This window comes from Ixodes scapularis, unplaced genomic scaffold (genome assembly GCF_016920785.2).
Source record: "Ixodes scapularis isolate PalLabHiFi unplaced genomic scaffold, ASM1692078v2 PGA_scaffold9__187_contigs__length_104089568, whole genome shotgun sequence".
NCBI lineage: Eukaryota > Metazoa > Arthropoda > Arachnida > Ixodida > Ixodidae > Ixodes > Ixodes scapularis.
In genome coordinates, this window is record NW_024609884.1 from 56,842,950 (window position 1) to 56,866,209 (window position 23,260).

Genomic DNA, 23,260 nt, shown 5'->3' on the forward strand with positions numbered 1-23,260 from the left:
TCGCCAATTTACGGCTGTAAATGCGAAGTCAACATGTCCATTCCCGCGGTGGACCTTTCTTGGACTGGCCCAGCCTTATCTGCAGGTAGCTCCGCGGCACGGCGCTGCTGTCAGTTGTTGAAGATGGCGCTTGTGTTTCACACGTCCATGGCGTACGACTCACGAGCAACGAGGTGTGATTCGTTTTCTATGGAGCGAAGGACGAACGCCCATCGAAATCCACAGAGAATTGCAGCTCGCGTATGGGGAAAGGTGTCTTGCTCTGAGAAGTGTGAGGCAAAAGGCCGTGAAGACTTGCATGACAATGACCGTTCGGAGAGGCCGCATTCGTCGCTGACTAACGACAACATTTCCCGCGTGGATGCAATGGCGAAAGCGGATTGACCTGTACACCTCAAGGACATTTCCTGGAAGCTTAATATTTCGTATGGGAGTGCTTACGACATCGTTCACGGGGCCTTAAAGGGACACTGACACCCCCCAAAATTTTTTTTTTTAATTTTTTTTGGCAGACGATTTGTTATGGTGTGGGAACACGACCCCAATTAATATTTTGCTACAGAGTCACGTATATTTTTTTTTCATAAAGCCAAAAATGCAACTGCTCGAAACCGAAACCGAAACTCCCTTACCGCACGGAGAAGAAGAGAGGAGAGAGTGAGTGGCGGAAGTCACGTGGCTACACCCGACCGCGCGTTTTTTTTTTTTTTTTCCGCACGCAGCAGACGAAATGTGTTGCGGGATCCCTTTGCCGTGCGATTCCTTTGCAGTTATGTTTGTTCCGCTCGCTGTTAAGTACTTCAAGATTAGTTGTTTTATACATTTAAGTGTTGGCAATTAGTCGTGAGTGCCCGTGGTGAATTCCCGTGATCCACTCCGAAAAGAGCACTCCCCAGATGTTGCGTGAAGAGCTGCCTCACATGTCCTGCATCTGAAACTGCCATTGTGCGGATGAGGGCAAAAGTTTCCGAAAGATCAACGGGTGGGGATCAATGGCTGGCTGCAATTTCGATAGAACAGTTACGCGAAGCTCGGAAAGCGGACGCTACCCGATTCATATGCTCCTTGCATTTTGTGGAAAGTGACTAAATTGAGTTCGCTGGTTTAAAAAGTGGAATCCCATACCATTTAGTTCAGTGACGTATCGTCCACAACAATTGTTTGTTTCAGTGATAATTGCAAAAAAAAAAAAAAAATGTAAACATTGCAAAATGCTTGACAAAAAACAAGAAAAAAGAAAAAGATACACCCACACCAGGGACCAAACCCGTGCCCGCTGCGTGTGAAGCGGACGTCTTTCCACTGAGCTACTGAAGGAACTCCTACGTTCGTAGTGATGCAGCCGGTCGACTGTATGTCAGAACGTTTGCTGCTGATTTCCCTCCAGTACATGCACTCCCGGCTTGAAGTCGGGCAGTACCACTCATTTGCCACATTCGCAGATAGTAAAGAAACCGTACGCGTGCGTATTCAACTCGAAGTACGCACTTCGTGCTTGACGTTTGAGCGAGTGATGTCTTCAGCCACGAGAAGGGACGACGGCTCGGCGACGTCTTCTTGCAGTCGGCTTGCTGGTCGGGCGTGTCGTACGGGATGAATATCATTTCTTTTGATTGGTCCAAAACTTCTCTTTCAAAGGAAGACAGAATTCGCCGGTACCGCTAACGAAAGTTCTGAAGTAGAAGTCCCACGCCCGTCATCCGCTGCCATCGCCGTCACTGCGAGTCCCACGATACGCGAAACGATGCCATGCTGAGAATTACGCAGCGAACGCACAGAATGCTTCCGGTTTTCTGCGCAACTTTTTTTTATCAATAAACCCATTGGAAGCTTTTTAGTCGTACCCACGGTGGGGATTAGAAGAATGACGTAGTCGTTTCATTGAAGTCATAACCATGGGCGTACCAACCGGGGGGGCAAGGGGCAAGGCATATGTTTTGCCCTCCTGAAAAAGCCGCCACTGGGCACGGCAAACACTAGCCGGCGGTGCCACAGGCATACCAATGGCGCCGCCCCGGCCATGGGGGGAAAGGGGGGGTTCTGGTTTGCCCCCCCCCCCCCCACACACACACACACACACTCAAGAACAAGTTGGTACGCCTCTGGTCAGAACTATCCCGGCAGCGCGTCTTTGGTGAATGCGCCGACGGGGTGCTGCCGAGATAGTGACGATGTGCCAGAAACGAAAACGTCACTCTTATAGTCATGACTGGGGTCTGGGTTCACGGTGCTTTCCCTGGATAGAGTTTCGGTATCGGTCGACAAGAAACGCGAAAGATGATGGATGATTATCTCAAAGCATGTTGCTTTTTTCTCAAAATCTTTCAATTGGCTTAGCCTCTGATGGTAGCTGCCGTCAATACAGCAATTGCATCATGATCCGTGAAACCAACAATCAAAAAGTGGATTAACAAATTTGAGCTAATTTACTGATTGTGATGGTTATTCTCCCATCTGTTACCCGCCAAGTCCCTTAAACAGACAGTGCAAACCGCATCTAGGTAACTCACACCCCCTTTATATTTTGTTTCAGTAAAAACTAATTGCTTTGTCTATGTGTGCACCGAAATCTGACGCGTCCTGGCGGCCTAACTGTGAAACAAAGGAACGGGTATTAAACGCACGAGATTGGAAATTGCGAATAAATGAGCACTGCAAAGGAGCCGCGACTATGCGCGTAGTGAAAATGTGCGCGAGGTGATCAATTCAGCCCGTCTCGAGATTATATAGAGACGAAACTAAAATGCTACATCGGATGCTTACTAGCAGCAGCTTGTTGAAGAGCACCGCTAGGGGCCTCTGAAGTCGGTCTCCGTCCACGAGGGAGGTGAGCTTGATGATGCCCTCCATGTGCCTCTTGAGGCCGGCCAAGATGGTGTCCAGACACTCCGCATTCTGTGCCATGCGGGTCAGAGCTGCCAAGCTAGAGTCCACTTTCGCCGGCTCTGTTTCCTCTGCAGTGAGAGAAAGAAACAGGTCATGTTGCGCGAGTAGTACTTGCAACAACTATCTTGCACTGGAGAGAAGTTAGAGTTCAAAATTTATACATGGAAATATGAAATGAAATGAAATGAAATCTTTATTTCCAGAAATTTACTCTGGCGGGCCTTTAGACCAAAAGCTACCATATGGTAACTTGATTGGGCCTGGGGCCCTAAAGCAAAACAACCATAGCAATCTGGCTGAAAAGTGCTATACATTGAAAAGACTCGTGATACAGCATACAGTTTCGCTTACCAACTAGGCATGTACGTACGTAAGTAACAATAAACAGAGTAAACAAGTGAGAGCGCAGGAACGTTCGGTAGCAAGCATATTATGCGAAAGCGAGAAAAAGAAATATGTGATACAGAGACTTCCGCGTTAGATAAAATACATGCACAATTCAGCTCTAGTGAGGGAGTATGTATCTATGTTTTCTAGATGGTACCTGTTGAGTAGAAAAGGTAACTTATGGCGAAGGCTTTGTAAAGCAAGATTTGTGCGGAAATGAGGAACATACCATATCTCAGAGCAGCGCATACTGATCGAGATTTCCTTTTTATTCAAGTCCCATGTGCGCCGAAGAAATTCAATGAATTCATTTGTTGCGAAAAGGAAAGCATACAAAAGACGATACACGTGCACATTTGTAATGGCAATAATCTTGAATTTTTCGAACAGCGGTTTAGTGTGATATACGTAGTGTACATCCGCGATGATGCGTAGTATCTTTTTTGAAGTAACACTATTTTGCTTAAATTTAAAGTTGTTGTGGTGCCCTACACGAGGTGACAATACTTTATATGAGACCGGAAAAGGTCATGATAAATCATGAGTTTAATGTTAACTGGCAATATTGAGCGGCATCTTCTAATAACGCCATTGACTCTGCACAACCTGCTGACCAAATTATCAATATGGCAATCCCACGACAGATGCTCAAAGAAAATTACACCCAGCGTTTTGTGGTGCTTAACTATATCGGTTACTGTACCACTTAACGTAAGGGATTTAGTGAAGGAGACGTGCTTATTCAATGACCGAAATGCGAGTGCCTTGGTTTTGTTTACATTAATTTTAAGGCAATTAATTTACATCAGACCATCTGCCAAATTGCGCGAGTACATCGTTCCCCTTAATAAAAGAACCCTGTTTTTTTTTTTGCTTTTTTTTGCACGACATCATGGTTTAGTAGATTTGATTTTGAACACAATAACATCTTGATATTTTAGAGAACAATACATTTATTTAAACACTGCTCGATGTGAAAAAAAAAAAAAATGGTGATGACAGCATTCCGCGAATCGTCGAGTGACTGGTTCCGACAAATCTCGACAAAAATCGTTGAGCTGGAAAGAGTAAAACGTTCATAGGAAACCCCTTCTTTATTAACAAAAAGAGAGAGAGAGAGAGAAAAAAGAGACTCTGTCTGTAGCTGTAGCGGTACCAGAAGCTCCTTTACATTTGCCAATACTTATTGTCCATCCACTGGATAATACACAGTTGCTATCGAAACCAAGTACCGCACAAAAACACCCTGCAATACCCTCTAATGTTTCTAATTATACTATATACATTCGAAAACAATAAAGTGTTATGATATTTGCATAAAATAATTTTCCACTCAAACGCGTGTTTTGGTACCGTACAAAATACGCTAAAGAGGCAACACAGTACGTTTTAAAATACGAACGACTAGCACTTTCAAGACTAAATTTAGCACGAAATTCCTTTTCTTTTTTCAAATATCCGCAGTGTCGTTAACAAACGAGAGGAACTGTCAGCATTAATCGACACGTGTAGCGCCGATGTAATAATATTAACTGAAACGTGGTTGTCTGCCAAAATTGATAACAAAGAAGTTTTTGAGTGTGAGAAGACCTTTAATATTTATCGGTCTGATCGCGTTAATAGATTGGGAGGAGGTGTATTAATAGCCGCGCAGAAAATCTGCACTCTTATCATATCTCTCATGCATCATGCTTGGAAATGGTATGCGTGTGTGTACGCATTACTCACCGTGACATGATCTTTTGTGCCTGTTATCGGCCACCAAACGCTTCCTTGACTTTCTGTGCACAACTTCATGACGTTTTAAACAGCCTTGTTGTCAGATTTCCGCACTCGCCAGTTTTTTTATTAGGTGATTTTAACTTTCCGAAAATATTATGGTCTGGTATGTGCCCTGTTCCGTCTGACCTTTCCGGTGAAACATCTGAGTTCATAAATTTGTGCACAGATTTTAATTTCTCTCAGTTAATAACTCAACCTACCAGGGTCACCGCGTCAAGTTCGAACATATTGGATCTCGTTCTCACAACTACTCCTGACCTCGTTCATTCTCTAAGTTTTTTTACCAGGCCTGAGTGACCACTGCATTGTTCACTTCACGCTTGAAGGCAATTCTCATCGCCTTAAGAGTATGCCTAAACGTATACGCGATTACAGCAAAGCTAACTAACCTGCCATCAATGATGAATTGGCGCAATTTCTGGACGAATATATGCAGAATTTTTCTAATCGCACTATAGAATCCAATTGGTCTATTTTTAAAGTCAAAGTTAATTATCTTGTAAACAAATACGTACCCCTACGAATTATACCGTACAAGAACAGGTCCCCTTGGTTTACTGTTTCTTTAAAGCACCTGCGAAATAAAAAGAAACGACTGTTCCGCAAAGCAAAGCAGTTCAATAAACCGGACTTGTTGTGTGCGTATCAGAATGTTGCAACCCTCTTTAAGAATGAAGTGGTAAAAGCCAAAAACATATTTTTTAATGATACCCTACCATCCTTATTGACAAATGACACTAAGAAATTTTGGAATATAATTGGTGGACAAAAAGAGAGTGTGATATCGCTAATCAACGATAATGGAGTCTCCGTTCCAAGGTCCGAATGTTCATATTTACTAAATGATGTGTTTTCTCAGTCTTTCATGCCACAGTCTTTTGTTTCTTGCCCTGAATATAATCTTGCAGCCTTTCCACTTATGGATCCTGTTATAATTGATTGCATTGGTGTGCTTAGCATAATAAAAAATTTAAAAGTTTCTTCTTCATCTGGAACTGACGGGATTAATTCTAAATTTCTGAAGAACACTGAAATGCTCTCTTCTGTAATACTGTCTAAACTTTTCTCGCAGTCCCTAGATCTTTGTTTTTGCCCAGCGATTGGAAGGTGGGTAAGGTGGTACCTTTGTTTAAATCAGGTGATGCTCACTCTCCTCTTAATTACAGGCCTATATCTTTAACTAGTGTCCCATGTAAAATGTTGGAGCATATCATCTATTCTAACCTAGTTAACTTTCTTGAATCCAACTCATTTTTCACATATCGTCAGCATGGTTTTCGTAAGTCATTCTCATGTGAAACGCAACTGGTTTGTTTCACGAACGATGTTCTCTCTGCGCTAGACAATAACCTTTCAATCGACTGCATATTTCTTGATTTTTCGAAAGCCTTTGATTTAGTCCCTCACCAACTGCTCTGCTTAAAATTAAAAAAACTAAACATTGACTCTAACATTCTTGCATGGATCGAAAATTTTCTCTCTAACAGAACACAGTTTGTAACTGCAAACGACTCAGACTCTCTTCCCTGCCCTGTTACTTCGGGTGTGCCGCAAGGTTCCGTCCTCGGCCCCCTTCTTTTCCTCATATACATAAATGACCTCGTTAACAATGTCCAGTCATCCATAAGGTTGTTTGCAGATGATTGTGTCATTTATCGTGTAATCTATTCTGATACTGATACGTCTTTTCTTCAGACTGACCTAAATTCCATTACTAACTGGTGTGACGTCTGGAAAATGCGCCTTAATGCCAGTAAATGTAAAGTAATGAGAATTTCACGGAAAGCTGCCTGTACTAACTTTCCTCAATACAACATTGGTTCTGTTCTTGAGCAGGTGACATCGTACAAGTACCTAGGTGTCCATATAACATCTGACCTCTCCTGGCAAACTCACATTAATTTTATTGCTAAAAACGCTAATCGCATGCTAGGTTACTTACGCCGCAACTTCTCAAGGGCTCCTTCATCATTAAAACTACTACTGTACAAGACCCTCGTTAGATCCAAGCTTGAGTATGCGAGTTCGGTGTGGGACCCAGGCCATGAATTTCTAATTAATCAAATTGAATCCGTACAAAATCGTGGCGCACGTTTTATATTGTCTAATTTCTCGCGTTTTTCCAGTGTATCATCCATGAAACTAACTTTACATCTTCCGAATCTTTAATTGCGTAGAAAATTATCTCGTTTGTCCTTATTTCACAAAATTTATCATCACAACCAGCATCTAAGTGAAGAGCTTTTTTCTGAACCATCGTATGTATCCCATCGAAATGATCATCACCATAAAGTCAACGTTCCTTTCAGTCGCACGAAGCTCTTTTTTGATTCTTTTATCCCAAGAACTACTAATGACTGGAACCACCTGCCACCTCCATTGCCACAATCACAGACGCTCCTGCATTCAAGTCTGCCATTGAAAACTATTATGTTAACTAATATGTGTTGAATTCTATTTTTTGTACTTTTGTTTTTCCCCCACTGCCTTCTGTAATGCCGTGTGGCCTTGAAGGTATTGAAATAAATAAATAAATAAATATACAATCAGGATGGACCAGCATTTCACTGTTGAGGACTACATGCATGTTTGTTTGTGACTAAATGACGCTTCTAGTTATGTGCTGTGTTTATGCTGATCTCAGTGAACCTTTATGTACTCAATAACGGTCCGCTATTCCAGTGTCCAAAATAGATCCCGCAATGCAAAGGACGCCTTTCTGTGAAGCGGGCGTTGCCCAAGGTATTGAACTGAAGTAATTACAATGCGAATAAGTTTCAGAGGTGTATGTTTGAGAATTCGGTAAAAGTATGATGCACCAGAGCCGTTTGCAAGTGGAGGAGGGGTGATGTTGAGCCTCCTCACTTAGTTCTAGAAGTGCAGAGGAAAGGATTAATTACAGTGATGTGATTATTTAATGGAAAGGTGCTGTCAATAAATAAACCCGAAAATCCGTAGATCCTGACGATCGGGTTTTACTCCAAAAAACTCAAAGCTATGTATAGGCATTCCAATAAGCATTTTTGATGACATTCTAGAACATTTTAAGCAGTGATCACTCCTGCATTGATGTTACGGTTAGGAATGGGGAGGGGGGGGGGGGGGTCCTGAGCATTCTAGAACATGGAGCTACGAAGTCCTCCTTTAGTGGACGAGTAATTGTACCACGGCTAGAAACTACAAAAGAAGCGAGGTTGATTATCCTACCAGAGAGCAGCCGAGCCTCGTTCTCACAAGGGGGTAATTCCAAGGTGGCGCGACTTTACTAAGCGAGCGGTTATGAGATGGTGAAATAGGAGCTTATTTTTGCATTGTTCGCCATAAAACAAAAATGCTCCATATTTTTGTTTTGAACTAACAAAAAATGTGTTCTTGGATTTAGTTAGGAAAAAAGTTATTTTCTTTCGCGATAAAGGTGTGAACATGGAGTGGGCCTCGCTATACATTCTGTGATATGTCAGCGCGGGCACGATATCGGGGCGCTTTTTGTTGCATTTAACTTCAGAAGGGTATTATGCGTATCAAATTTTACCAGTAAGCTTAGTGTCCCAAAGGAGCGCTTTCCATCACACTAGCACTCTAAATGAGTATTTTATTGTAAGAAACAAACAAACAAAAAAAAAAACACTTGTCTATTGCTTTTTTTGAGCAGTGAGTGTTGCCTTTTGTACACTCATTACACCCTAAAGGGGCATCCACACGAAGGAGAACTTCGCTGACGGATGTCGTGAAGTCAACAACCCGGGAAACCCCGTCCTCGGCTCCGCCGCCCGCCTGCGGAGCTTTTGTGCTGACAGAACGAAGCCTTCGCGCCTCCGCCACTGAGGAGGACGGCACCCCGAGGCGTCAGAAAGGGGTGACGTATGTCTTAGGCGATGCGCACTCCCCGGAGGAAAGTGGCGGATTTCTCCTCTTTGTGGATACCCCGTTATGAGTAGAGACAGTTCACCATGGTCCCGGAACCGAAGTGTTGATATCGGGTGCAGTGGAATTAGTTAAAACGTTGAGTAATACCTCCCAAAACGCGCAAAATTCATTACAGGGGAAGAATGTGTAGCAGCCCAGATTATCCCCAACTTTCGTCTCTTCTACCTAATCCTCATACTAACGCACTATAGTCAGTGACAGGTTAAGGAAAGTTTTCTGGCTGGTGAGGAGGAAGCAAACGGAATGCTAAAGAGAGGAGGAGGTCTCCTTCTCTCTTCTCAAGCATTCCGTCCGCTTCCTCCTCCCCTGCCCGCCTTTCCCTCGAAAACTTTTCTAAACCTGTAACTGACTAGAGTTCAAGCTCAGAAATGAGTGCCGATGAGGTTCTCTTCTCTCACTTTTTTATTTTATCCCTCCGAGTCAGACTTGTACGTCACTCAAAAGGATCGTGAAACATTTTTTTCGAAACTGTGAGCTATATGTCTAATTGGAATCCATGTCCTTCATTATACAACTCACGCTCGTTTGTTTGATCATCCGCGTCAATTTGCTAGCGTAAAAGAAATCATTCCGATTTCCCGGGGAACTTTCCTCGCAGGTCACGCACGCAAGACAACGGGTGACATCTGACGTCTGATATTATGCTCAGGTATCTTCTAAGATGGCCGAACTCATGGAGCTATAGCGTCACCTGTTACACCGCGGTCGGCTTTTAGGTTTCGCACCGTACGCCAACACCGTATGTTGTTTGTGCTACTGCATGTTGTGCTACAGAGGAGAGTTCGAGAGAATTGTTTGCAACTTGCGGGACGGCTAAAACGATCTTAGAAAACTCCCTAATAGCCTGTCCTATTGTTGTAGTGATGAAGTGAAGGAAACGGAATAAGGGGAAACAAGAACTGGAGGTCGGTTACGGCAGCGCCGAGGCACAGTTGCCGCAAATCGTTTATATGGCGAGCACCTAACCATTTACGTCACCAGAAAATAAAGTCGATAAGCCGATTGTCTGCCCAATGTTGACGCAGTGCTCGTGTTCTCACTGATATTAGACAGCAGTGCCAGCCGAGCGTCTTGTTCGACTGGATCCGTCCGTGGTACTCCCAGCGGGGGTAAAACATCACGTGTCCAGACATACTGCGGCGCCCTGGTTCGTGAAACTAGTGCGTTTCAAGCCTCCCCCCCAAAAAAGCGTTAAAAAAAGCAAAACAAAAAACTAAAAACAAAAAAAAAAACAGACATTTTGAGATGTGTTTACTTTGGAACAACTGTGAAAACGGTTTGGGGTATGCTCGAGTGTTTCGTTCTCTTTTACCGCCAGGGTGGCGTAAGATCTCTGCTCGGCGCTGCCGCGTCTTAATTCGTCTGTTTTCCGCGCGCTCCGTCTACTGCGTCTCACACTCCAACAGGCTCTGAAAAAGTCGCATTTACATTGCTATCGCAGAAGATGGCACTCAGGTATACCATTCGCGCCACCCAGTCTCCCCATGAGCAGACAGTTTCTCCAAAGTAACGTATCACATTCTGCGTTACCACTGCTTTTGCCACGCTAGTAAGGCGAACGGGCGACGTTTCTTTTAAATACTGTAAATAGACATGTAGCAGTCCTACAGTAGGTACGATAGAGGAGCGCCACGCTCTGCTGTCTCCTCGGGTGAGTAGCCTTCGGCGCTTTTTAATTTCTTTATGTCAGGCCCCTAAAACATTTTGGCCGTCGCGCAAAAATGCATGCACATACGCGGGGAAGTGATATGCTCGTGCCGTCTTCATCTCCTTATCGCGCACCTTCGCGGGATGAGAAACTCACAGAATGTGCCGCAATCGTCTCAATGCTTCACAAGATGAACGAGCGGACTGAAGAAGAGACAACTGAACAGAAGCGGCGACGGACTGAGTACGACTGTGCTGGACGTACCAGAGAGACGCTAAAGGACAGAGTGTGGCGATTGGCTGGGGACAGAGAAGCGAGCCTTCGTAAAACGCAATATGCCATCGCATAATTTCCACGTAGCAAGCAGCAAAGAGCAGCAAAAACAAAAGCCCGTTTTTTTCGTTTTTTTTTAACAATATGTTTTATTTAGCGTGTGGCGAGCTCCAGAGAACCACAGTGTACGTTTACACACTTGCAACCGGGTACGACCGAGTGAGACTAGGGAGCCTTCATGTGCGCTTTGCTAGGGTGGTGCCACCCTTTGTAATACCACTCGCCGACAAACCAGCAGCCATTTTGGTCTCGGCGATAATCCGTGGGGCTTATAACCCTCCCGGAAACAAACACCTTATCTCACAAGTTCGGAGCAGCGTTGTGGAAGCCACGGAGGGAGGATTAGCGTTTCCCCCCTCGGATGGGGGGACCGATGGACACAAAGGCCACTTTCCGGCGCACGGGAAACGGACGGGGAAACAATGAGGAACAAAATGGCGGCGGGGGAAAGGGAAACAGGCAGTTGGCATCACTCTATGCGAAGCGCACATGAAGGCACCCTAAGTGAGACAAGACCGGTTCTTAAGCCTCTTGCGACGGCGTGGGACCAGATGCGCCGCTTTGGAGCAGGTCTTAAGCCGTCGCAAGAGGCTTAAAAACCGATTTCGTCTCAGCGGGTCCTACTCGATTGCAAGTGTGTGAAGGGGCCTTAACTTCGCCGGAGAATAGCGCGGAAAAGAATTTAAATGGCTGAACTGTAACAACAGCTATGGCGTTACTTGTTGGCGGGCTACACATCTCTAATTGGATGATGTCAGCAAAGTTGAATATAAAATAAGAAAAATTAATTAGTCGAGTTTAGGAAATTAATTCATTAATTATCAGTGTATAACAGCACCTTGGCGTCTGGCAAGGACGATAGTGTTACTCCGAGATAGTCTTTTTTTTTAATTTCAAGTGCAATGTTTTATATTATCCTCGGACGTTGACGAAACACCTTGCCCATGTATATGCTGCGATCGGGAACCTACAAACCTCCAGAACTATTCGCTTCGTTGAGGTAGAACGAGATAGCCCTACAACGCACGTAAATTTTGCGTTAGTACGCAAAATTCTCGAGCGCTCAAACGTTTGTATTCGAAGATGTTTGTCTTTGAACAGTCGCTGTAGGTAACCCACAAGCCCCCCTCGTTGCACAACTAATGAAGTGAATATATAATCAGCCATTGATTTTAATCGTGTTACACGAGCAATTCACATTCGGTTGAGATTCAAGGATATCCCGGGGTACGTATGACTTCGAACATGTGGGATTTACTCTTGACATACAGTAATGGGATATCGATCCGTTCAGTAGAGGGCAATACCCTAGAGTCATCGGTTCTAGAGGGCGGGTGTGTGTGCATAAGTAGCCAATTACCTCGAAGGGGGACACATTTTTATTTCCACACAAAATAGGAAGACCGTCTTATAGGAAGTAAAGCGTGGTGTGCACCAAGGAAATGTCTCTTAAGTTCGATACTTCCTAGCATATCCCTGATTGGTCTCGCGAAGCTACTTCTGAAATCTGCATTTATACTAGATTTTTCATCTCAACTCAAGCACAGCTCTGGGGTGAATTTGCCCAAAATTGGGAAACAAAATATTTTGGAAGTATTTTTGAAATAAAGGCACGCAAACGGTAAGCTCGGCGGAGAGTTTCTTTTTTCTTTCTCTTTTTTAAGTTATTGATTGGCGAAAACGTGCGTTTCTCCCACCTGTCTGGGAAGGCGTGTTCGAGCGCTCGCTCTTTTGTCACTTCTAAAAGTACTGCTATAAAACTCTTCTGTGACACTCTCAAAATAGGCTTGATGATGCCTATTAAATTTAGAAAAAAATCGTATATTTCAGAATAATTAAGAAATAATGCTTTGTTCGATGATGTTTTGCAAAGTTTGAGAAGTTCTTACGTTTTACGTATTTCATACATTTTAATAGACTTGATATCGCCAGAAAGCTCAAACTTAGTTAGTTTTATTGAAAACACATTCAATATTATATGCACAAGTCAAAATGTATTACAAATATTTGAATGAACGAATGTTTGGAATATTTAGGAAATTCGGGATCGATTGCTTTTCTATACATCCTTTTTATTTGCTTCATTTTGTATTAGTAGCAAAGCATAATAATGGTTTATCAAAAACATAAAAAAGAATATATAGTATTTCGTTTGTATGACCGCAATTGAAGCTTCAATCTTGTCAGATGTGTGTTGTGAATTCTTCGTGGCATGGCTGCTTTTCTGGCCAATATTGTGGCGTTGGTATGGTTCAAATTTAAGGTTCCAATTTAATCCTGAATATGATAGAAACGTACGTCTTTCACAAAAATACGTTCTTAATATATATATATATATATATATATATATATATATATATATATATATATATATATATATGTGTGTGTGTGGTTGTTTGTAATACTTTGAGTCGCACGCCATATAACACCAAAAGTCTTACACATAAAATGCTGTCCAAAATAAAGGGACAAATTAAGAGACACAATAAACACAATTCAGCAAAAATCACCGGTAACAAAATACAAATATAAGACGCAACATGTTTATTCTTTTAGGCCACACAGTTTACGAAAGGTTCGAAAAATTACGAGTTAGTAATTGTTTGTACTCTGTGGATTGCAGTCTAGAAGAGCAAGGTACTAAAAAAAATATTTGCATGTATGTACTCATTTTTATTCACCATATCAAAGTATGCGATTCCGTAAACAAGCTTGACGTTAAGAACTTGTGATCGACTCATTGCCAGAGAAGGGGAGCGATATTACTTATGAGTAAAGAAAAGAAATATCAAACATGGTTACCAAAAACAAATTCCGACTATGTCGGACAAAGCGTTTTGTTGAAACATTTACATTTGTTTGATGGTAAGTCACGCCACGGTCAGCGGTCTCAGGAGTCAGTCGCGTGACGGGTCAGCCACTTCGCGTGACAGTGGCGTCACGGGCTGATCAGTGACGCCGGCCTCTGGCACGCGCCATCGCTGGTAGTTCGAAACAACGTAGTTTCATGCGAGCTTGAAATCAATAAGCAATGTTCAAAGATAACAGTCAGACTGTCTCTTAAAGTGCACTAGAAAATGCGGAGCTATGCAGATGATCAAACGACGCTTTAAACGCAAGTGCAAGACTGCGCTCGTCTTTTTTCTAACTTTGATTGTCTTTACACATAAGGGGTATGTTTTACCATGTTTGTTCTGAGAAACGTATACCTTTCTTTAGAGTCGAGACAAAACTTCGAGAAAATCAAAAGCGCAAGAAAAAATACTGCCTTTTATAAGATTTACGCTAGTATGGCGCTCAGAAGACAATTCAACTACATAAAGTTGTCCTGAGAACATATTTATGAAAGCGAAAAATAAATTAACTTCTACAAAACCGTACAAGAAGGTTATTGATTGGTGAACACAAGCAAACAAAAGCAACGGTGTTAGACAGAAGATGCAGGTTGCATATTTTTACATGCCCCTGAAATTAAGCAATCGTGCGAAGCCCGATTGCTTAATTTTTGCATGACTAGGGATTGTTGCCCTAGTCATGCAATCATTCCCGCACATAGATTTGATTTGAAATTTTGACTCGTGCTCCGGAGCCGGCAGAAGTTCACCTGATTTGACTGAGTGCTCGGGTTCTACAGCATTCCGTCTTTTAAAAGATTGTTAAAAACAAAAAAAACAAAAAAAAACAGACTTGTGTATGCGCCTACTTCTTGTCAAGAAGAGGGTAGTTTTATAAGTTGTTTTAAGAAGCCTCCTTGTAGTATATTTTTTCACCTTGTTACTTAAACGTCAGGTATCTCTTCTAATGGCACCACCGAGGTCAATGTTTGACGCCTGCACGACACCTGCATCCAACGTTTCTTTTTTCCCCTCCCCCCCTCTTGCCCCAGAAAAATATTAATGATTGTCGCGAGGCTTTATTGGAATGGTAAAAACATATTATTTTTGCAGGCTCTTTCCTTTGTGCAGCAATTTTTTTTTTGTGAGTAAATAGCAAACCGTTCGCTAGAAAGTGCACGTTTTCACAAATAAATGCCATTGTGCTTTAAATTCATTTTTTTTTCCTTTTAAACACACCTGGGGTTGTTTTTGTTTTTCTTCAGTGGGAACGTTAAATGAAGCACCTTCCACAATGTTTTAAATAACAATATTAAAAAGGGTCTAGGAGCTTGGCCACGTTTCTCATACGTATTATAAATAATTCACCTATCAGTCAAGGTAATACCAATTAAAATCAATGACAGAAAATTAAGTTTTATTAAACCGAAAGGTTGGCTATTCTTAAAAATGATATTTATATTATACCAGACATTCATGCTTAAATAAGGCACGGCTAAACCAGTCGCAATGATCTTCACAAATGACTATACAGGATGTTTCTCATAACGTGAGTCACATCGTTTCTGCAAAAAGTATGCATCGCACAGAAAGAAAGGCTAATGCCGTATTGGCCTCTGCCGAGGGGCCCATTTAAGAAAATAAGAGCGTTTGATGTAATAAGGATATTAATTACTTACATGTAACTGTCTTTTTAATTTGTGAATTTGTAGGCATGGTTTCAATTAGAAACTTACTGGGGATCATCGGAAACCACTAAATCAGCTAATTTTAGACATATGGAAGGCACCTACAGCACTTCACGGCGTTCAGAAAAAAAATTGTATCGCAAATTTCTAGGCAATCGTGTTGCATGCGTGAAACGTTCGGGCTTAATCGCTCAGCGGTTACACTTTATAGCCAAGCACGGTGATGTTAGTATGTGTCGTCTGAGATCCCGGATTAGTCTCTAGTGCACAAACCAATGTGTCTAACATCTTTGCTCACGCTGTTCATCACTGAGATTCCGCGCAGCTAAACACCTACGTTCACGGCGCTCTTCGTGAAATAACTTAACGCATACCATACCCACTTATAGCAGTTCCTGGAATTACTCGATTACGCTAATCACTCTCCCGTGAGTGCGCCCTTGTTCAATCACGTGAACACCTTCTCCTCACCCCCATCTAGCCGCGTGACCTCCCTTCATTAGAGCCTCGAGCTTCCAGCGTCTGTGCGCAGGTGGTCGAAGTCCTCCTCGCCCACCTCTAGCTACGTGACCTCCCCTGTTAACCAATCGGTGTCGAGCTTCGTTCGTTCCTCCTCTCCCTCCATCAACCAATCAGCGTCGAGCTTCGCAGTTGCTTCACTTTTTGGGCTTCACGAAAGGCTAAGCAACCAGCCAAAGAACGCTTCACGTTAAAATGTTCAATGTGGACGCGTATCTAGGTTTTGGTTTCCTAACGCAGCGCATCTTTGTGCCAGCGGTCCTCACCCCCGTGGCTGAGGAACGCAGCAACCTCGCCTCCCTCATAGGAGGGAAGGGAGTGTGGCGCATGTGGGTTGCGCGTATAGACTTTTTCACCTTAGCAGTTTTACTTGACCGGTGAACAGAGGGCGCTGACACACACGGGGCCATAAGATGGCTTCAATTTGGTTTGTTTCGGTTTAACCAGGTTCGCGGCTGTGTTGTTATCTTATGTCGTTTTCGCTTACTTTTGTGATTGAAATGTGTCCCTTGTAGTACATAACCAATGATACCAATGTAATGGGCTACCTTGAGAACTACAATGTAGTTAGGGATGCGGCGAACTTTTTTCGAAATCGAAGTTTCGGTGATCGAATCAAGCGGTTCGAAAGGTTCGAAAGTGTTCGAATTTTCTACCTTTCCATATGGAGAAATTCGACGGTAGTCGAATTTTCGAACTTTCTAAACTAAGAAGTTCGACGCTTTTCGAATTTTTGAACTTATTATGCTGCAAAAATCGATGCTTGTCGAACTTACGAACTTGATAGACTAAAAAATCGATGATTTTCGAACTTTCGACTTTTTGCACAAAAAAGTTCGAAGCTTTTTGAACTTTCGAACTTCCTACGCTAAGGAATTCGATAGTTTTCGAACTTTCGAACTTATTAATCTGAAGAATTCGAAAATTGTCGAACTCTCGATTCCTTAAAAGTCAAAAGTTCGACGAACTTCGAACTTTTAGGGTAAAAGTGCGAAGTTCGTCGAACTTCGAAAGACCGGCGGGCGGTTTCATTTGGATTCAAGCAGTGAGGTACATTCGTAATTTTTTTTTTCGCAATTTTACATGGGGTGCGGCATTCCTTGCAAAAGACAATGCAGTTTATTTCAATCATCTGGCATGCTTGGTTTTAGAAAAATAGATTCCCGAAGGAGCGAGGAAGTACGACGGGTTTTTGACAATTGTCGTTTGTGCCGTATTTGAAGCGCGCTATAGCCGAAGCTATTTATGGTACAGATGTTAAACTTTTTAAGAATGATCTATATATAGCCTAGGTGAGTAGATATGATTATTGTTGTTCAAGACGAGTTTCGAATAAATATCCAAACATGTTCCTACGGACAATTATGCCCTAAACTTGGTAATTTTTTTCGTCTACATTGTTTGGGGTATCGCATTTAAATTAGCACCAGAGACAGTACATATCATTACCATCCGCAGAATACAAAATAATGTATTTATTGTTGTTTTTTTCACGTTTAGGAATAAATTAACTCATGGGGGAACATTTCTAAAATTGTCGAAGTTCAGCGCGTCATAAAATAAAAAAAAATATATATTTTGTTTTCATTTTACGTTCTTGGGACGTGTTTCTTTTGGCCTGTACATATTTTGGTAGGAGAAACTTGAATATGCAAGAATACAACACTTCCGGCGGGTTCTTGATAGTTTTTTTTTTCTCTCCAGCATTTTATTTTTGCATTTATTGTTATGTTCATTTATTGATTATTTTTTTACCAATGTCACAGTTATTTAGGTTGAAAAGACATAGCTTTGAACTTTCGAGCCACCGAGCATGTGACGAGTAGTGCCTCCTGACAACGAGTTTCTAAAGGCCTGTTCACACATGCAGAGGAGAGCTACAAGCATGGCGCTGACCTCGTGCTAAGCACGTGCCGACGGGAGCGTTCACCAGCTTTGTATCGCACCGTCAAAACTGTTGCTCATGGCATACGATAAGTACCTGACGGCACGTGAGCAGCGTTACATCAGCGCTTCGCTGCATGTGAGAGACGGCCTTAACAATGGCCATCTACGCGATCTTTTATGCAGTGAAGAGCGACAGTAGCTATACATATGCAGAAATAATTTCAGATTAAAATAAGCTCGACCATGTCCTCTTTCCCCGTATTGTTTTCGTTAACAGTTCGAAATATCTGGGAGGGGAAGGGGGGAGGGAGAGACTGGAGCTCCCCCCTTCCCCCCTCTTCCCCCCCCCCTTTCCCCTTCCCCCCCCCCCCCCCCCCCCCCCCGTTTTTCCTCTTCCGACGCCACTGGTAGTATGGTAGAACGCTCTTCGACCTCAAGTTGCGTCACCTTCTGTGCTTTTTGCTCGGCGTTTCTTCCGCCCCAGAAAATAAACCTCCAAAGCAATTACAAACAAAAAAATTGTCAAGGTGCAGGCGAGCTGGTGTATGTTGATCATGATGCGAAATCCCGAGACTGGGATGAAATTCGCAAGAAATAGTGTAAGAAGAAAGAAAAAAGGGGACAGGACAACGTCTCAAACTCAGCTGACTTGAGTTTGAGACGTTGTCCTGAGCTGAGTTTTCAGCTGAGTTGAGTTTGAGATGTTGTCCTGTCCCCTTTTTTCTGTCTTCTTACACTTTTTCTTTCCAATTTCATTCCCAGCCTCAGGATTTTGCATCATGTACAATCTAAACTTACTATATGCCAGCGTCACTCGGGTGGCGTTCGTTCGGATTACTACCAGCATGCAAGGGGGTAGGGGTGCAGTTTGCCAGATCACTTCAAGGGTTTTCTGAACCTCAACCACCTGCCTGCCCCTGGCCGTTTCGAACTGGATGAGTATCGTTAAACAGTGCGTTCGTAGGATCACTACTTCGTAATGCATGGTAATGACCACCGCGGGCTGGCGGTCACAATTACTGATCTATAGTTACACGTCACTGCAGTGGAAAATATTCCAGCACACCCGGGGCACTCGTCGTCTCATTTAATTGCCTGACCAACTTCGCGCAGTCTAAATATCACACCCGAACTTTTCTAAACCTGATTTCGTGAAAAGCAGTGAGGCGTGAAAACGTTATTTGAAACTAAAACTGGGGGTGGCGGAACATGAAAACCGAACCTCGAACTTTGCGCACTTGGACTTCAAAAAAATCGAAAACCTTCGAAGTTTTTTTGTTTTTTCTTCGAATTTAGCCTCAAAAGAGAATCGAAACCTTCGAACTTTTCGAACTTTATGTAGAAAGAAATTTGAAATCTTTGCATTGAGAGCCTAGAAGGGCTCTCAATGCAGCTGGACGAACCACGACCGGCACCGGACGAACCGGAAGCGTGAAGTCACGTGGTGCCTCGCTTCAGATGACGAAACTTCCGGCTCAAACGCCGGTCACCTATTGCCCTTTGTAATGTGGACCACAGTACAGGGTGTTTCACGAAAGGTGGACAAATTCGATATTGCGACACCCCACAAATTCGACGGGTTTTTAAGTTTCAGTTTGCTATCGGAGCGCATCTCGGCCCCGACGGCACCGCGCCCCGTGAAGAAATAGTGCAACCAGCCTTTGCTGCGTCGCGCGATGACAGCGCAGCAGAGGTAGGTTGCGCAGTCTCTCCACGGGGCGTGGTGCCGCCGGGGCCGAGATGCGCTCCGATAGCAAACCGAAACTTAAAACCCCTTCGAATTTGTGCGGTTTTTCAGAAAGTCGTAAAATGCGGCGTGTGCCTTCTATCGTTCTGCATTTTGTTGATTTAGTGTTTTTCGATGATGCTGAGCAATTTTCTAATTGAGACCATGCCTTTAAACACGATATTAAAAAGTTAATTACGCAAAAGTAATTAACAATCTAATTATCCCGAACTTTAATCATTTTCCTAAATGGGCCCCTGGCTCAGGACGAAAACGACACAAGTTTGTTCTTGTTGCGACGCGTAGTTTTCGCAATATCGAATTTGTCCACCTTTCGTGAAACATGTGAAAACCCGTATAAAATGTTTGCTAAAATTCTGACCAGACGCTTGCAGTTTGCAATCAGGAGTGCCCTATCATCAATTATGTGATTGGGATGCTTGTTTTGTGCTTGCCATTTATTGAAACGAATACCGTATTTACTCGAGTAATAGCCGCACTGTTTATAAAGAAAACCTGAGGGTTCGCTTTTCCGCGAGGCATGCGGCTTGCCAATCACCGTGATCGGCAGCATGATTCCAGCGGTTTACAGGACAAAGATAACGTCTTCGCGCGAAGATACCATCTGTGAAGATTGCATTTGTATGGAGAATCGTGTTCTCGATCAAGTTATTCGCTATGTTATTTTTGCGCAGCGCGATGATTGGCTGTATATGTGTTCCGCGGGAAAGCAGACGCACGGCCTTGTTCATAAATAGTGCGGCTATTACTCGAGTAAATACGGTACTATGGTGTATGTTGTATGCGTGATATATGCAATCTTCGCTTCAATCGCTGAATTTTTTTTTTTTTTTTTTGTGTGTATGGACGACGACACAAAGAAATTCTAGAAGTTTTGCCTGGGACTCATATACAGCTTCGCTGTAAAACGCCAGTAGGAAAGAGAGGTAACAAGCTTCTTTGAGCTAATTTGAGGGCGAGAGATACGCCACCATAGACAGAAAAGCGATGCCTCCACTTACAAGTAACGTAAAAAGTGAGTGCAAGTTACTCGCGAAAAGGTATCTAACTTAAAATAGTAGGTACTGACTTTTGAAAGTATTTGCGACATAGCAAGTGACCACCAAAATTATTTAAGGCACAGTAACTTGAGTAGAGTATTTAAGTTACGTCCAAGTCTGCTCGTGACAATGGAAAAGAGAGTGAGCGCAATCGACACCGGCCAATACTGGACGGCTCTTTTCAGGCAGAAAGAAGAAGAATTTTGAGCCGCAAATTGTGCTCTGGGCAGTTGGGCTCCTATAGGTCATGTCCAAATTAAAACCTCGGCGGGCATAAATACCATGTCAGTGTCTTATGAAGCCGGGGTTACACTGCTTATCCATCATATAAAAAGCAGTCTGCATACAGATTCGAACGCCAGGTACTGAGAAATCCGTGCTTCGAATGCCGCATGGCAGTGAGTTCAAGGAGAAAACTTGGCAGGCGGCATTCGAACCAGGGATATCGCGGTGACCCGTGTTTGCAGACTGTCCTTTATATGATCTTGATGTATGACCAGTTTGACTCCGGCTTTAAAGGGATTGTGCGGTCGAAACCGGAAGTACTTCAAGTTCTTGAGCTCGTTACGTCGAGAGAGCCTTCATGTAGACAAACGTCATTTTTATTTTAATATATGATCTCCCGTTATTAATTAAACTTCTCATGAGCGTATCTACGAAACTGCACCCCGAATTTCGCCAGTGTCAATGGCTGACATCCGAAGCTGCTGCGTAACGTCACAAAACGCAAAGGTTTGTCGGATGGTCGGGATATCAAGCGTTGGTCGATGGATGTCTTGTATTTTGTTTCGAATTATATCATCTCCTAGGCTATACCCTACTGAAATACGGTTCTTTTAATGCAGTTCCCAAGCGTGTGCAAATAAAGTCACTCCTTTTAGCAGGATATTACTCGAAAACAGCCATAAGCTTCGAGCAAACTTATGCCGTTTAGCGCAAATACAACTGCGACGGCCACCGATCGAACTAATGCAGCGCTTGCAAAGCAAAGGATGCAGATTTCGCCTCTGAAGCGGAACCCAGGTACACGAAGCGGCATCTGGGTACATATGTCGGCGGATCCACTGGACCGGTGATGAGGCTGCGGGTCGTTCCCTCAGAGGCGATGTCCGCGGGTCGTAGGCAAACGGCAAATCGTTCAAATGCATGTGGTAACTTGACTTGGACGAGCTTGGTGAATCGTAGCCACGCTCCATTTCGACATGCGGGTCAAACAGAATTTGGCTACATGCGTGCTAAATACAACTTCTTGTATCGTTTCCAGATGGCCTAGTTGTTGTTTTCGGTTTCGCTGCATAATCAAATTGATTGATCCGATTTGGGCGAGGAGTGGATGGACGTAGTTTAATATCGTTGGCCACAGCATCACATTTCAGCATACGAGCCTTCTGTCCGCTCAGAGCTGAGCTCGTAGCTCTCTCTTTTTTTTCCCGATGATTGTTGCATGAGCGGGATCTCGATCTTGACGGGAACCCAGTGCCTACGCACGGACACGATCCATTGTGCTCGTCACTGCACGTCTCGCGGAAACATGTGGAATGGAACGTCGTGTCTTGGGGGAGGGGGGGGGGGGGGGGTCGCATATGCTGCCCGGTGGTTGTGGCACCCAACCGCGCAATAAAAATCTCACCCAACCTCGAAACAAGTCGACCACAACAACAAAAACGAGGCACGCTGAGGCGTTCACTCGCAGGCAAACGACGAGACAGAAATGCTCGCGTTGTATTGTGTGACGTCAGAGCTCTAATGTGGCCAACGAAAGCAGCGTTTATGCTAGAATGCAATTGGAGCAGTATAATATCAATTACTCATGCAGAGGGACATATAAAATTCAGATATTGCACGTACGATGCGCCTCGAGGCTATAACAATGATATTCAATTGTTTTCTCGAATACATAATTTGACCGAACAATCCCTTTAAAGATAGCAAGACTTATACACATGTACAGATTCTCTTTTGAAAACGCGGAGGTTCAGCAAAAGCCTCTGCGCATTCAATCGGCTCTGGAATTTTTCGAAGTTCACGATAACTGCCAGAATGTCTCTCTCAGAGCGCCGACAGACGCGCACATGCCTCCCGTGTAATTGGTTTATTTAAACTTTAGCAACCGAGACCGAGTCCAGAGTTTTCAGCTAACAGCTCTCGCGATTAAATGCCTTCGCTCCCGCTTTTAATTGGTTTCCCTCGAGCGCACCGAGGCGTACTACGTATACATGCCGCTCCGTTCCAATGACCCGGAGTAAGAAGCCAGACTCGAGCACAAGTAATAACAATTTTAGCACACGTGTCGAAACGTTACTCGGATCGTTTTGACTTGAACCGCTGCTGTTCCTGTTCAGACATCATAATGCTTTTTTTTTTTTTTTGTGTTACTTCTGTTGCGTGTTCCCAGAGTCATTAAAAAACGGGGGGAGTGGCGAGTTTGGAGATCATCTGCCTACTGCTCCGCAGCCAATGAGATTGAAAAAACGAGGCGATAAGAAGTCCGAATCACGAAGTAAATAATTTGGTTCATAATAAATTACACCGGGCGTTTCTTAAGCTGTTAGTGATTAGAGTGTCGTTGAATTGAGCAAACT

General features: G+C 43.4%; 1 protein-coding gene across 1 annotated transcript in view; it reads right to left on the reverse strand.

Annotated features, from left to right (window-relative positions):
* LOC8033259 overlaps nt 1–23,260 on the reverse strand; it is a 958,536-nt gene that overhangs the window by 399,774 nt on the left and 535,502 nt on the right. Inside the window, exon 5 of the mRNA XM_042287366.1 lies at nt 2,764–2,954. Coding sequence (XP_042143300.1) covers nt 2,764–2,954 — 191 coding nt within the window. The remainder of the gene's footprint in view (nt 1–2,763; nt 2,955–23,260) is intronic.